Source organism: Cottoperca gobio, chromosome 15 (assembly GCF_900634415.1).
Source record: "Cottoperca gobio chromosome 15, fCotGob3.1, whole genome shotgun sequence".
Lineage (NCBI taxonomy): Eukaryota > Metazoa > Chordata > Actinopteri > Perciformes > Bovichtidae > Cottoperca > Cottoperca gobio.
Window position 1 is genome coordinate 15,660,235 of NC_041369.1, and position 12,109 is coordinate 15,672,343.

Genomic DNA, 12,109 nt, shown 5'->3' on the forward strand with positions numbered 1-12,109 from the left:
TTGTAGAACAGCATATAACTGTCAAACTGAGATGTGGACCACTCAAACAATCTCCTATACTCTTGCTAAATGGAACTCAATTTGAAATGTTTGAAAAAGATTTTCCAGCTTCAAGGTCTTTACTTACAAAATGGTTATACAATTTTGCAATTATTCCCATTCTGCGTATTTTATATTGTAAGTCCGTAAAGAGTTTTTCATCTGTTCAAGATTGTGAGACATGAACGATGTCTGAAAAATCATACATGTTTATATACTGTAATCTTGCCATCAACCTGGGTGTATCGATCTGTTATTGCAAATACTGCAATGTTGTGTTTTTGGATAATTGTTTTTCATCACAGCCCAATTATGTGTCTTCAGCAATATCAATTATAGATTTTTGTTTAAATCTGTACATAGTCTTTCTGGAGAGTTCCAAGAAAAGTTAGATTTCATTGAAGTGGAGAAGGACCGCAGATACATTGCTCTCAGGTGCACTTTCAATGTCGTGCCTGATGAAAATGAGTTTGCTTTCACAGCATTCTTACTAACCTCCCTTTCAAATTGACATAATGTTTTAGACATTAGTTAAAAAGAGGGTGCAAATCCAGCTTTCTTCCTACACAGTTCACTGATTGTGCTAAGAGGATTCTCCTTGTACTTTCATGTTTAAGTTCTCACATTACGCAGGGAATCCTAGTATTTATAGTCTCAACTCACTGACTTTGTAGCAGATGCCAGTTAAAAGTGAATTCCAGCTATATGAGATTGGCAGTTCTTTAAAGGCGGTGCTGAGGGGAAGCTGCACATGCACGGAGACATGCCGTAATTCCCCCCTGTGTGGCAATATTGCACATAATTCAGGTCAATTCTAAGATCCCAATCCCATTTCCTTCTCTCTTCCCCCCCCCCCCCCCTCTACTGCTTCCCAGCCTTCCTTGACAAACTCATAATGTAAATGCATTTTTAGATAAGAGTATGATCTCTGCTTACTGTCATATTTAAGTTCAATTTTATTTTGAGAGGTTTGCTTCATGGATTTGTATGAGTTTAGTAGAAAAATGACTGACTAATTGTTTGAAGGAGAATGGATGCTTTGTGGTTTCCTGATTAGATGAAGTCTTTCTCCCAGGCTCTGACCGCATTAATATATAAGTGTTGTTGGGCCGAGTGAGGAAGCCATTTACCAAAAAACATAACAGCCGTTCCAAAACGGAAGAAAGAATAAGCTCATTCTCATTCAACAGCTTTCTTGTTCCCTTTTAGCTAAATATGCATGCCTAAATGATGCAAATGCTGGAAGGATAAGGCTTTAAAAGCAACCCTGTTACTTAATACAGCACCATGCTTTTTATAGCGCCACATTTACTATCTGCCCCATGGATTATCCTAGCTCTTTACGATTTCTATACTGATTATCAAAAACTGCCTGATATTGTCCTGATAAATTGACTGCATTTATATAGCGATGTTCCAATCTTTGCAATCACTCAAAGCACTTTACAACACAAGTCAGCATCCACACAGAGGGAGAGGCTCCCATATAAGGTGCACATCATCTCGTCGGTAGTGATGCACATTCACACACACTCAGCATTGTTTGCCATGCCATCGGGAGCTATTTGGGGTTCAGCATCTTGCCCAAGCACACTTCTACACGTTGACTGCAGGAGCTGGGATCGAACCACCGACCCTCCGATCATTGGAGGACAACTCTAACTCCTGAGCCACAGCCGTCATGAATAATAATACGAAAGAGCACTTTTTATATTACTCAAAGACACTTTATATATATATAAAACAACCCACTAAAAATACACAACACACAATATTAATCTCACATTAAAAGCAGTTCTGCAAAGGTCAGGTTTGATTTTGTGATTTGAACATTTGAACCGATTGGTGCTCTCTTGGATATGTTTGGGGAGAGAGAGTGGGTTTCATTCGGCTGATTGTAGATGTGGCTGCAGCCTGTAATTTGACTGGTAGCAGACATACATAATGACAAAGGGGGACAGCTAGGAATTACTTATAGTTACTCTGCATAAAAATTAGCTCTGATTGGACCAGAGTCCGCCAGCAAAGTGTCATAGTTGTAATGAGGGAGCAGAGGCTGAGACTGAGAGTATATCAGAGTAAAGGGAGAAGGGGCAAATGCGGACACTGTCTACCTTCGCTGCTCAGTGTCACCCAGGGATGAACTTGGTTCGAGCAGGTGTTTCCCCTCCCTCAACACCACATCCATCATCTTCTCACCCATAACTCTCCCTGCTCTGCCCACCTCAAGCCGTCCTTGTCTTTCGGCTGTGTCAACTTGTTGGTCGTCTGTCTGTCTATCGAATGAAAATGCCAAACCAAAATGTTTTTGATGGCATCGAGCTGTGGAGTGATGCATACAGCAATTTACAATGGACGTCCTCACATTGTCTTTCAAGTCCTTATTTAATTAACAGGGAGACATTATGAATCTCAGACCTCTAATTAACGTGCATGTGGACACAATGTGAGAGAACAGGATTGACCTTGACGAACATAAGGGTTTTTTCAACAAATCAATTAGTTAGAGTTAGTGTAGAGTTAATTGAAAAAAGTATCAATTTATTCAGTTCTATTATCCCTCCTCATGTATTCATGCAGGGATCTCTTGAAATATATTCTTTATTGAAGACAAAAACATAATAATGAATCTGTGTGTCAGATTCCAGTAATGACTAAGTGCTCATTCAACTTTAAAAAGAACATAAAAACAACTATTACCCTCTAAATCCAGCCTCTAAGAAACTTCAAGGACTGTCTACTTTCAGTTGTTTTGTTTCACTCCATTTCTCCTCTCACGTTACCTCGGTATTCTGTCCCTTAATTCCTTTTCTTAACACCTTTTACTTGTTTTCATTTTTTATTTTTTTTTCACTGTACTGTAGTCTCTCTCAGCAGAGATACATTTTTGACACGTGCATGTAAACCCTGCTGTGTAGCGCATGTGTGTCCCATCAATCCTTGCGTGAGTGGAGACTAGCACTTCCCAGCAGTTCAACAAATAGCAATAGAAACACAAACTTCAATCCAAAGCAGAGCGAACAGATGCACACTATACATAAATCCCTCAATCGCTAAATCCACATGCAGGATACAAACGCATGTAAGCACACCCACACATAAACATGCTTGCTTGCATTTGTGTGTGTGTGTGTGTGTGTGTGTGTGTGTGTGTGTGTGTGTGTGTGTGTGTGTGTGTGTGTGTGTGTGTGTGTGTGTGGTGAGGATTAGTTAATATGCCTGTGTTGATTCAGCCTACCTTCCTGCCTCACACATATACCCTTCTCTCTGCCTGTCTTCCTCTCTTCCCATCTGCACATTCATTCTGACCCACAATTGTTTGTCTATTTTTGGGATTGTCTGATTAGGGGCCAGATGTGCAGACTGTGTCTGGCTGCAGCAGAAGCCTGTGGAGTGGGGAAGCAGCCGAGTGACGGGGGGAAGGGGTTTTAATCTGTCCGCCAGTAGGCTGTAATCATGTTCTGGGCAGCACAAGAAGGGAGGGGGGGGGGAACTCTTGGTAAGACTTGGCCCCGTGCTGCCTGGGGTCTGTATCAACAGGCTCGACCTGGGTCTCAGTACGTGAGCAAGTCTAACTGAACTGTTCACTGGGAATGTGATTGCAACCTTTGCCCTCCTGCCTGTGTGGTTAACCTCTCAGAGACACGCACATAGGCAGCGAGGGGGACATCTGAAGAAGGGTAAGGGTAAGAGGGGGAGCTTCTGCAGAGGGATTACACTTCAGTAAAGTAATCCCCTTCTCTCTTCCATTATCAGCCGCTAATGATTTACATCATGGTGAAGGAATTCACTTCCACCTCCATCTCTGACATTCTTCATCACTGTTACAGTGATGTCACACACACTTTGTCTTTCTTCACTCCCCGTTTCTCATTTGCCTTCCATTCCGCACTGACATATTCTACCCCCCTCGTGACCCTTAAAAATAAGTACATGCACACAATTACAGCGAGAAGACCCACAGAGAGACCCACACGTCTAATGATTTGTTCGGGGAGAGGGAGAGATTTGGAGAGAGATTGAGAGAGACAGAGGCAGTGATTGCATTTATTTTGCCAAACATAGAACGCTGCAAAAAAGTCAGTCTTTTTGCTCATCGATTTAGCTGTTTTTTCCTCTAAAGCAAGGAAGTGGTGAATGATTGAATGTCTTAATGTAGGGGGGGGGGGGGGGGGGCTGCAAGAGTTTTGGTTGATCACAAAACATAAGCTGACTCACAGATCCACAGATCCACAGGCATTGTTTTGCGTTGAGTTGGGTTTGATTGCTTGGAAGCTAGCTGCTATGGTCCTTATTGGGTTGGATCTGCGTCAGATCTGTTGTCTTGGGGAAATGCAGTGGAATGAGATCAAAGCTGCAACAATCCCTTCAATATAAAGCAAACAACTTATCCTTAGATTTTGATACTCGGCTTCCATTGCTTTGCACATTTGGAAATGCATTCTGCTGTTTAAGTGTGTAAGTAGAACAGCTCTTTCAGAATAAAGGTTTCGCAATACAAATAACCAATCAGTGTAATCAGCCAGATGAAAATAATTAGTCCACCAAATGATACACTGATGTGACAATGAACAAAATGATTAAAAAAATACAAATCAGGAAGTAAATGAGACTCAAATCAGGTCACAAGGCACATCTTACATGTCAGCAATCATTCTAAAAACACACTTTTATTTTAAAAAACGTATTTGTTTCCTGTACCGTGCTGCACATTTAGGTGACATTTCATGTTTAAATGTACTAAGTGTGATAGAAACATGCTTCCAATTCTCAAGTGTATTTGTGAGAGTGTTGCCTGTATTTTAAGTTTTGATATCTATTATTTCTTTCTATTTATCTATCTATTTTTCAGTCTATGGCAGAGTGCATCATTAATATCTCAAATACTTTACATGCTAAAGAAGTAACATTTGGTACACAGGTGCCCCATGGTGTGTGTTACTTTTTCTTGTAGAAATTATCTTTGAAATCAAATGATCAATATATCTTGCCCATAGCTTTATTCTCTATTTGTTTTTTTTTGTTTTTTTAATGCATACCTGTCACTACATAGGCATGTGAGGGAAACCTAAAATGGGTGGCGACAATAACAGATTATAATGCAATCTAATACAATTACTTTGTGAGGCTATAATGTTTGTTTTTGTTGAGAGTGCGTCTTGGAAACGCATTATTTAGTAGGTTTTTGTTAGAACGTGTTAATAAATACACATATCCAATAAACATGTGTTGCGGAAACAGTATGAATTTTTAAGCAAAAGCTAATCTACAATATGATTTAGACAAAAATCATTCATGAAAAAAAACATTTAAAGGCTTTGAAAAATGACAAAGAAATAAGCAGTGGAGTATACTCAGAGCAAGAAGGGAGCTTTACTGTATGATGTGAACTGTAATGCACAGCTTTGACAGCTAACCCCTGTGGACAAGTGGCCCCAACCTCCCTTACTATAACACAGACTGCTCCTCTGTTTAGACCTGCTGCCTGCCCATGAGCAGCCATTACCTGGCAATGTGTGTGTGACTAGACGGCTGCCCTTTGTCTGTCTCACCGTCCTTTGCCAGGCCCTACTGGACATGTCCCAGAATTCCACTCGGGCCCACTGGACATGGATCTATGCAAAATAAACCATCAATCCAACTGGGAAATTAAAACACTGTCCCTGTTTGCTTTGTCTCCACTCATCCCTGGCCTGGGCTGCCTGCCACCGTGGGGATTAGTGATAACTGACCTCCAACCTTGACATTTTTTAAGTAGATGCTTGTCAAACCAGAGGTCAGCAGACATTCCTCCCTAAGGTGGACCACTGGTGGCTTAAAGAAGAAAGAAATATAATCTTCCTGTCGTCGCTGGAGGAGCTTTCCATAGGTTCTGTTAGACATTTCCTTACATACATAGGGCCTGATATTTATATGAAAGGGCAGAAGCATTTATGGCTCCATATGGACATACAGTATGCAACGTTTTATTATTAGAAGAACCTCGTGTTGAGTTGGCAGTTTGCCATGCATCTAAAGGATGAGATATAAGATGCTACTTTCCTCTTGGTTGCTTCTGCCCTTTATCAAATCCCTCTCTGCCTCTTTATTTATTTTTTACCATCTCTATTTCTTTGACAATTTGCAATGAGCGGATGCCCACAGCTAGAGAGAGCAAGCCTTGTTTGTAAATGTAAAATGATATACACTTCAGATTTATCTAAGATGCCCCTGATCCTAGGTTTGTTGTGAAGGTGTGCCAGATTGATTGAGACAGTGCACGACCATGTTGCTTGTTAGGTTAGTTGTCCTTTAAAGTCTTTATTTGAGATCTGCACTCCCGGGGAGCAGCAGTTTGATGTATTGGTTGCTTTAAAGGTGCTTTTGCAGATGAAGCCACAGGAAAGCAAAAGCAATTGAATGGAATGTCAGCTAAAAAATGCCTTTTGAAACTAAATGTCAGCGAGCAGTATTCATCTTGCCCCTTGTTGCTTCAGTAATATAGCGGTCGGTGAGCTGCCTTGTAAAGACTTGCATTTTTTAGGAGGTTGTCTGCATCTCAGACTGTCTCATCTGAAAAAGATGATGAAATAACTGTGTATAGACAAACAAGACCAGCGCATCGTTATAGCTGCGACCGCATACCGCACATACTTCCACTCATTCATGCACACACACACACACACAACCTGACAAACACTTCACCTCCAGTCCAGAGTCCAGAGTCCTTGGGTGAAAACTGTGGCTGACAAAAGGCACACACACACACACACACACACACACACACACACACACACACACACACACACACACACACACACACACACACACACACACACACACACAGCAAACAACGCTATCACTGAGAATAACTAATGATAATTAATGTTGATGATATAAATTGAGGAATATGGGATTTATGTATTTCTCATTTCATAGGCCATTTGGGATTTATACCTTATTAATATATACAGTGTTTAACCTACCATTGCTCCTACTGAAAGAAGCCAGCCAGTATTTTCTCCACCTTAAACATCTTGCGAGACTCAACTCATGTCTGTGTAGGAGACTAGAGAGAAGGACGTCCATTGCCATGGCCATTCGGATCATCCCTGCCCAAGATTAATCTCAACACTGTTTATCATTTTGATTCATTGAGTCATTATCACTATTTCTTTGAAATGTTGTATGTTAGGAGTGTTAAAGGTTCAATGTGTAAGATGTACCAGAATGTAAACTTAAAACATGAAAAGAATAAACTAACATTCTCAACAGAGTGTGAAGAGGTAACAGTGTTGACGTTAGGACAAAGACGTCTATGTGTTGCAGAGATATCTACTGAAATTAGCACTGCTAACTGACTAGCGCCGGCTCCGTCCCGCTAGGAGGCGATAGTGAGCCACTATAGCGCCAGTCTGCCCTCAGACCAGAAGGAGAAGAAGTACAGCTGCCTGACTCATTACGTTCACGATCCCTGCACGCTTTGAAACAAAAACACGAGTTGTTCCCTCGTCTCTGCCAGCCGGACCCAAGCCAACATACAGACTATCAAAATGTAACGTTACACCGACCGTACAGCCCCCAGTTTAATCTAATGAACTGACAGACTTACACAGGAGTAAAAAATACACAGGAAATATATCAACACTACAAGAGAGAGATGTATATAGCTATATAACACAATATAATACCCTTAAACTTAGAATACAAATGGTATGACAAACTACTACAACCAAATTATAAACTAAATTTAAATAGTTGAAAGCTGGTTTTGATGGATGAATTTTTATTATATGGACCCAGTAGTAGAGGTGAAATACTGCCCCATATTTCTTTGGAGCAGGTATCTCAGAATTACACACATATAATCTTTAAAGAGTTTCTGCTCAGTTCTTTTTCCTGTGTTTTTGAATGCCATGGTGTTTCAGGGGAAAATGTTAATGTGTTTAATCACTGAGCTTTTAAACAATTGATTGAAGATTGCTTGCACACATTGTTTTCCACCTGAATACTGAGACAAGCAGTAATCATTTTGTAATTAAGTTTTTTACGGCTTCCATTCAACATTGGGTTGATTAGTGAGAAGATTTACCCCGAGGTCAAAATCAGAAGATTTTCATTGTTTTTGGATCAGGCCTCTAAAGTGTACAGTGCCGTGATTAGTGATTGAATGCTGCTTGTTGCTTTTGTTATGATTTCCCTCTTTTTAAACCCCTGCCTTTCACCCCACCCCTTCCCAATACTCATTTCATTTGGAACAGAGAGGTCAGGTTATTAAAAAAAATGTTTCCTGAGATTTATTGAACAAAAGCCTGAGGACTGAGAGAGAGAGCCACTTCAGCCATAAAACAAGAGAAATATACAAAAGTACAAAATCTAATTCTTTGTTGAAGAATAAGTACGTGACCGCAGCTCTTAGTTTTTCCATTTGAAGCCAACTTGGTGCAGCATGCAAACAAAAGTTAGTCTGCAATGCTCCTGCTGTGTGAGATAAAAGTAAGTTGAATCAAAGTATTGTCTTTGAAACTATGTTCCCTTGGTAATGCAAAATATGTACTATGAACATCAAACAGTGCGCAGTCTACACCTCTAGACTATTTATGCTTGCTTTTGTCTCCTCAACTAATTGGCATGTGAATGTGCCGAACACCTGATGTAATCATACAGGTGTTTAAATGTCATAGAGATACACCCACGATTGGCCAAGAATAAGTCTTTTGTCCTCATAGTCAAGGAGAGTTAAAGCAGCTAAACCCAGCTCAGTCTGCTCCTTGGTCAGTATTTCCTCTCTAGTCAACGGTACCTTCTGCTTTTCTTCCATTTGTGCCCATGTGTACATTTAATGTGACGCAAGAGCCTGACCCTGTTTAGAATTTACACCCCCATCTTAACTCTGTCAGCAACTGTTGGTAACCATGCAAGCAGCATACTGCATAATATTACAATGTGACATACAAATGTCAAATGTAGGTTTCAGTAAATATGCAATAGTGAATCTCTCAAGGATCCTCAGACACAGTGATAGAATCCAACCAAATGTGAATTGGAAATGTGGCAGCTAGAAATCAATACATTATGTGATCTTGCATCTTTTGGTTTGATCTAATTTTTTCCTCTCTGTTACAATCTTCTCAAAATAGATTTGTTTGTGTCCTTTACCGGGCTAAATATTACCCATTGAGTGGCTGTTGACCGGTGTCGTTCTTATGACTAAGTCCCAACTATACTTGTGCAGTGCACTGGCCTCAAACTCCTACAGTTAAAGACATAATGTGTCTTTCATCCTCTGCCACGTGATGTTCCATCACAAGCTTCCTCTTTTCTAATGATATTGTTGAAGTGTATCGAAACTAAGGCCTACAGCTCTTTCCAATACAATTATTGATTTATTTTTCTATTCAATATTAGTTCCCCAGCCCTTTTTTTTACAACCATAGCATTGCACCCAAGAAATAAAGTTGACAAGAGCCACACACATCCATTCTTCAATCTGGTTACTGTTAAAAACACACACAACCCTAAGCCTGATGATGAGATTTGTTGAAAATCTACAGACTGAGCTCCCCATGCTGCTGCATAACCCTCTCCCTGAGCTGTGTGATCAACTGCGTCTTTCATCTAGCTCCCACCCTTCTGCTCTGTATTACTTTTGACTGGTTACCCTTTTAAACAACCGCATCACATTTCATTATGAGACAGACGCATCATTTACTAATGCAGATGGAAGGGGGCACGCTTAATATTTACACTTTGCTCTTTATCTTCATGTGTACCTACTCCATATTTTCATTGTGTTTTATGAAAAGAGTGTCTCTCCTCCGCAGTTTGAAACACCACCCTTCTGCTGCCCTTCTCTCTTCCTAAATGAAGGATGTAGCTTTTTTGGATTGGTCATGGCATTCTCGATAAGTGGATTACTCTATAAGGAGTTTTCCAATCATGTATGTTTACTTTATATGTATGCTAGGGTCTGCAGGTTTCCTCCTACATTATCTTGAGTGCTGCAGGGGGGGGGGGGGGGGTATACCCGTACCCGTACCCAGAGAGACATGGGGAAGTTAAATATTATTCTAGAAAGCTTCTCGATGGGGGGGGGAAAGGTGTGTGTAAATTTGGCAAGAGATTGGGATCATTTCAATTTCGATGTTACTTTTGGGTTTCACATGCACGTATGTGTGCCTCACTTCCTCAGTGCAACATATGTTTGTGCTCTGATCGCAGTATAGGCCCGTTAGCTCTGCAAATTGGGGCACTATTCTTTGTTTCCGCCTTTTGTCTTCAAAGCAGACTCTTTACACATCTTTCTTTTCTACTGCCACAACTACCACTTAAAGCTACACACACACAAACACACACATATGTGCACCCAACCCCCCCAACACGCACATTTGCACCTGAACGCACATATGCAAAACTAACAAAACAGACTGTCTGTGATCCCGTAAAAAGCTTCTCAAAATGAGCACAAGTAACTTTTATTCCACACACTCTCACATGCGCACACTCTTTCGACTTCACACAGAGTACATTCTCTCAGAGCAGATTTGCATACTTATTTTGATGTTGCTTGTTGTTTATGTCTCCGATTTGTGAGGTGTGACCCACTTGCTCTGTTCATTTTTTCGCTATTAAAGGAAACCCTCATCCTGCTATTTCTTGAGCGGATGGGTACGGGTTTTCTAATTGCTAAGGATTCACAGAACTCTTAAAACGAACAATGAGTACACCTTAGGAATTAGCAGTGCAAGAGGAGTATGTGTTGATAACTGTTCCCCAAGGATATCAAATTACGAAAAAGGTTGTGTATGCTTTACAACATGTTGACTTGTACTGTGAAAGGATTTCCACATAGCCAAAGTCACATATGGAACGCTGCATGGACGTAAATCTGCTATACATGAACTCTGTATAGAAAAATGAGCAGATCGTGACACCGATTTTAAACTAGAAAAAAGAAGATGAAAATGCAATCAATGTTTTGCATGGCATGCTGTAGCCTCAGGTTTTCATTGCCATTTAATTGCTAATTATTGTGTGTATGCACACTTTGATAACAGCCATGATTAAACATGCAGTAACATCACATCCCAAGGTTTTTTATCTCTGATTAAAATGCACTTTTAAACCATCACATTAGTAAAGGCTCACTGGCATGCATATTTAATAAGAAAACTATCCACTGTTATGCACCTGGCAACAGGTCAGATAACAGTGGGCGGGTGTGAAACCTTAGAGTGCTGCCTTGTGGTGTGGTGTCATTGACCATGTGTCTTTTTCTTTCTGTCCATCTCTGATTACATGTAATGTAAGTTAACACCACCTGACAGCAAGCTGTTTGAGATTCAATATATGTCAAGATGGAGGCAGGGGGATTTAGAAAAGAGGCCCGTGCTCTTTAATGCCGTTTTCTTTTCTTTTTCTAGAACACATGGTACCACTTCATTTACTGAGAGAAAGTGTTTTAGTTTCTGAATTGATTTATATCTGTAATACACCCCACTAGCTCTCATGTGGAATATTGTCAGCCAGCAGAGACTGGCAGAGAGATCAGTTGGCCATATTTGTGAAAACTGTGTGTGGTTCACTAACATACACCATTTCTCTAGCAGAGACTTCCACAGGAAATCCTTCCTGAAACTGCTTCTCTTTTCCCCTGTTCTCTAATATCTGTTCTTTTTTTATAATGATCTTGCCCTAACATCAGAGTGGTTCCTCAACCAACTATTTCATACTTTTCTTTTCTTCCATGCTTCTGTTCTGCTTCCCTCTGGCTCCACTAACCCTGACCCCTTCAGACTGGCAGTATGAGGGTAAGAGGGCAACCATCAGTTGTCTGTTTTTCTTTTGATTCATTACATTCCTATATTCTTTTTTTATCGTCTCCCTCCACCTCTACCTCCCCTTCTCTCTTCCCTGTTGAAAGACCTATACTACTGAACTTTCCTCACATCAGCTGCAGAGTGCGGCGCCTTGCAGCGCCTATTCCTCTACACTAGACACCTCTCTTCCTCCTGTCTCCTCTTCTCCACCTCTCCTGCTGCCCCATCTGTTGCTGTCTGTCAAGCTGCCATTACCTGTGTCCCATGTGCTC

The 12,109-nt window shown here is 40.7% G+C and overlaps 1 protein-coding gene across 3 annotated transcripts in view; it reads left to right on the plus strand.

Annotated features, from left to right (window-relative positions):
• The window catches only part of pcdh15a (protocadherin-related 15a), a 192,623-nt gene that overhangs the window by 63,214 nt on the left and 117,300 nt on the right, over positions 1-12,109 (plus strand). For 2 of the 3 annotated variants that reach the window (XM_029449878.1, XM_029449876.1), the window contains exon 4: positions 11,814-11,828. The exons of the other annotated variant lie outside the window; for it this stretch is intronic. In XM_029449878.1, the coding sequence (XP_029305738.1) occupies positions 11,814-11,828 (15 nt within the window). The remainder of the gene's footprint in view (positions 1-11,813; positions 11,829-12,109) is intronic. 3 annotated transcript variants of the gene reach the window in all.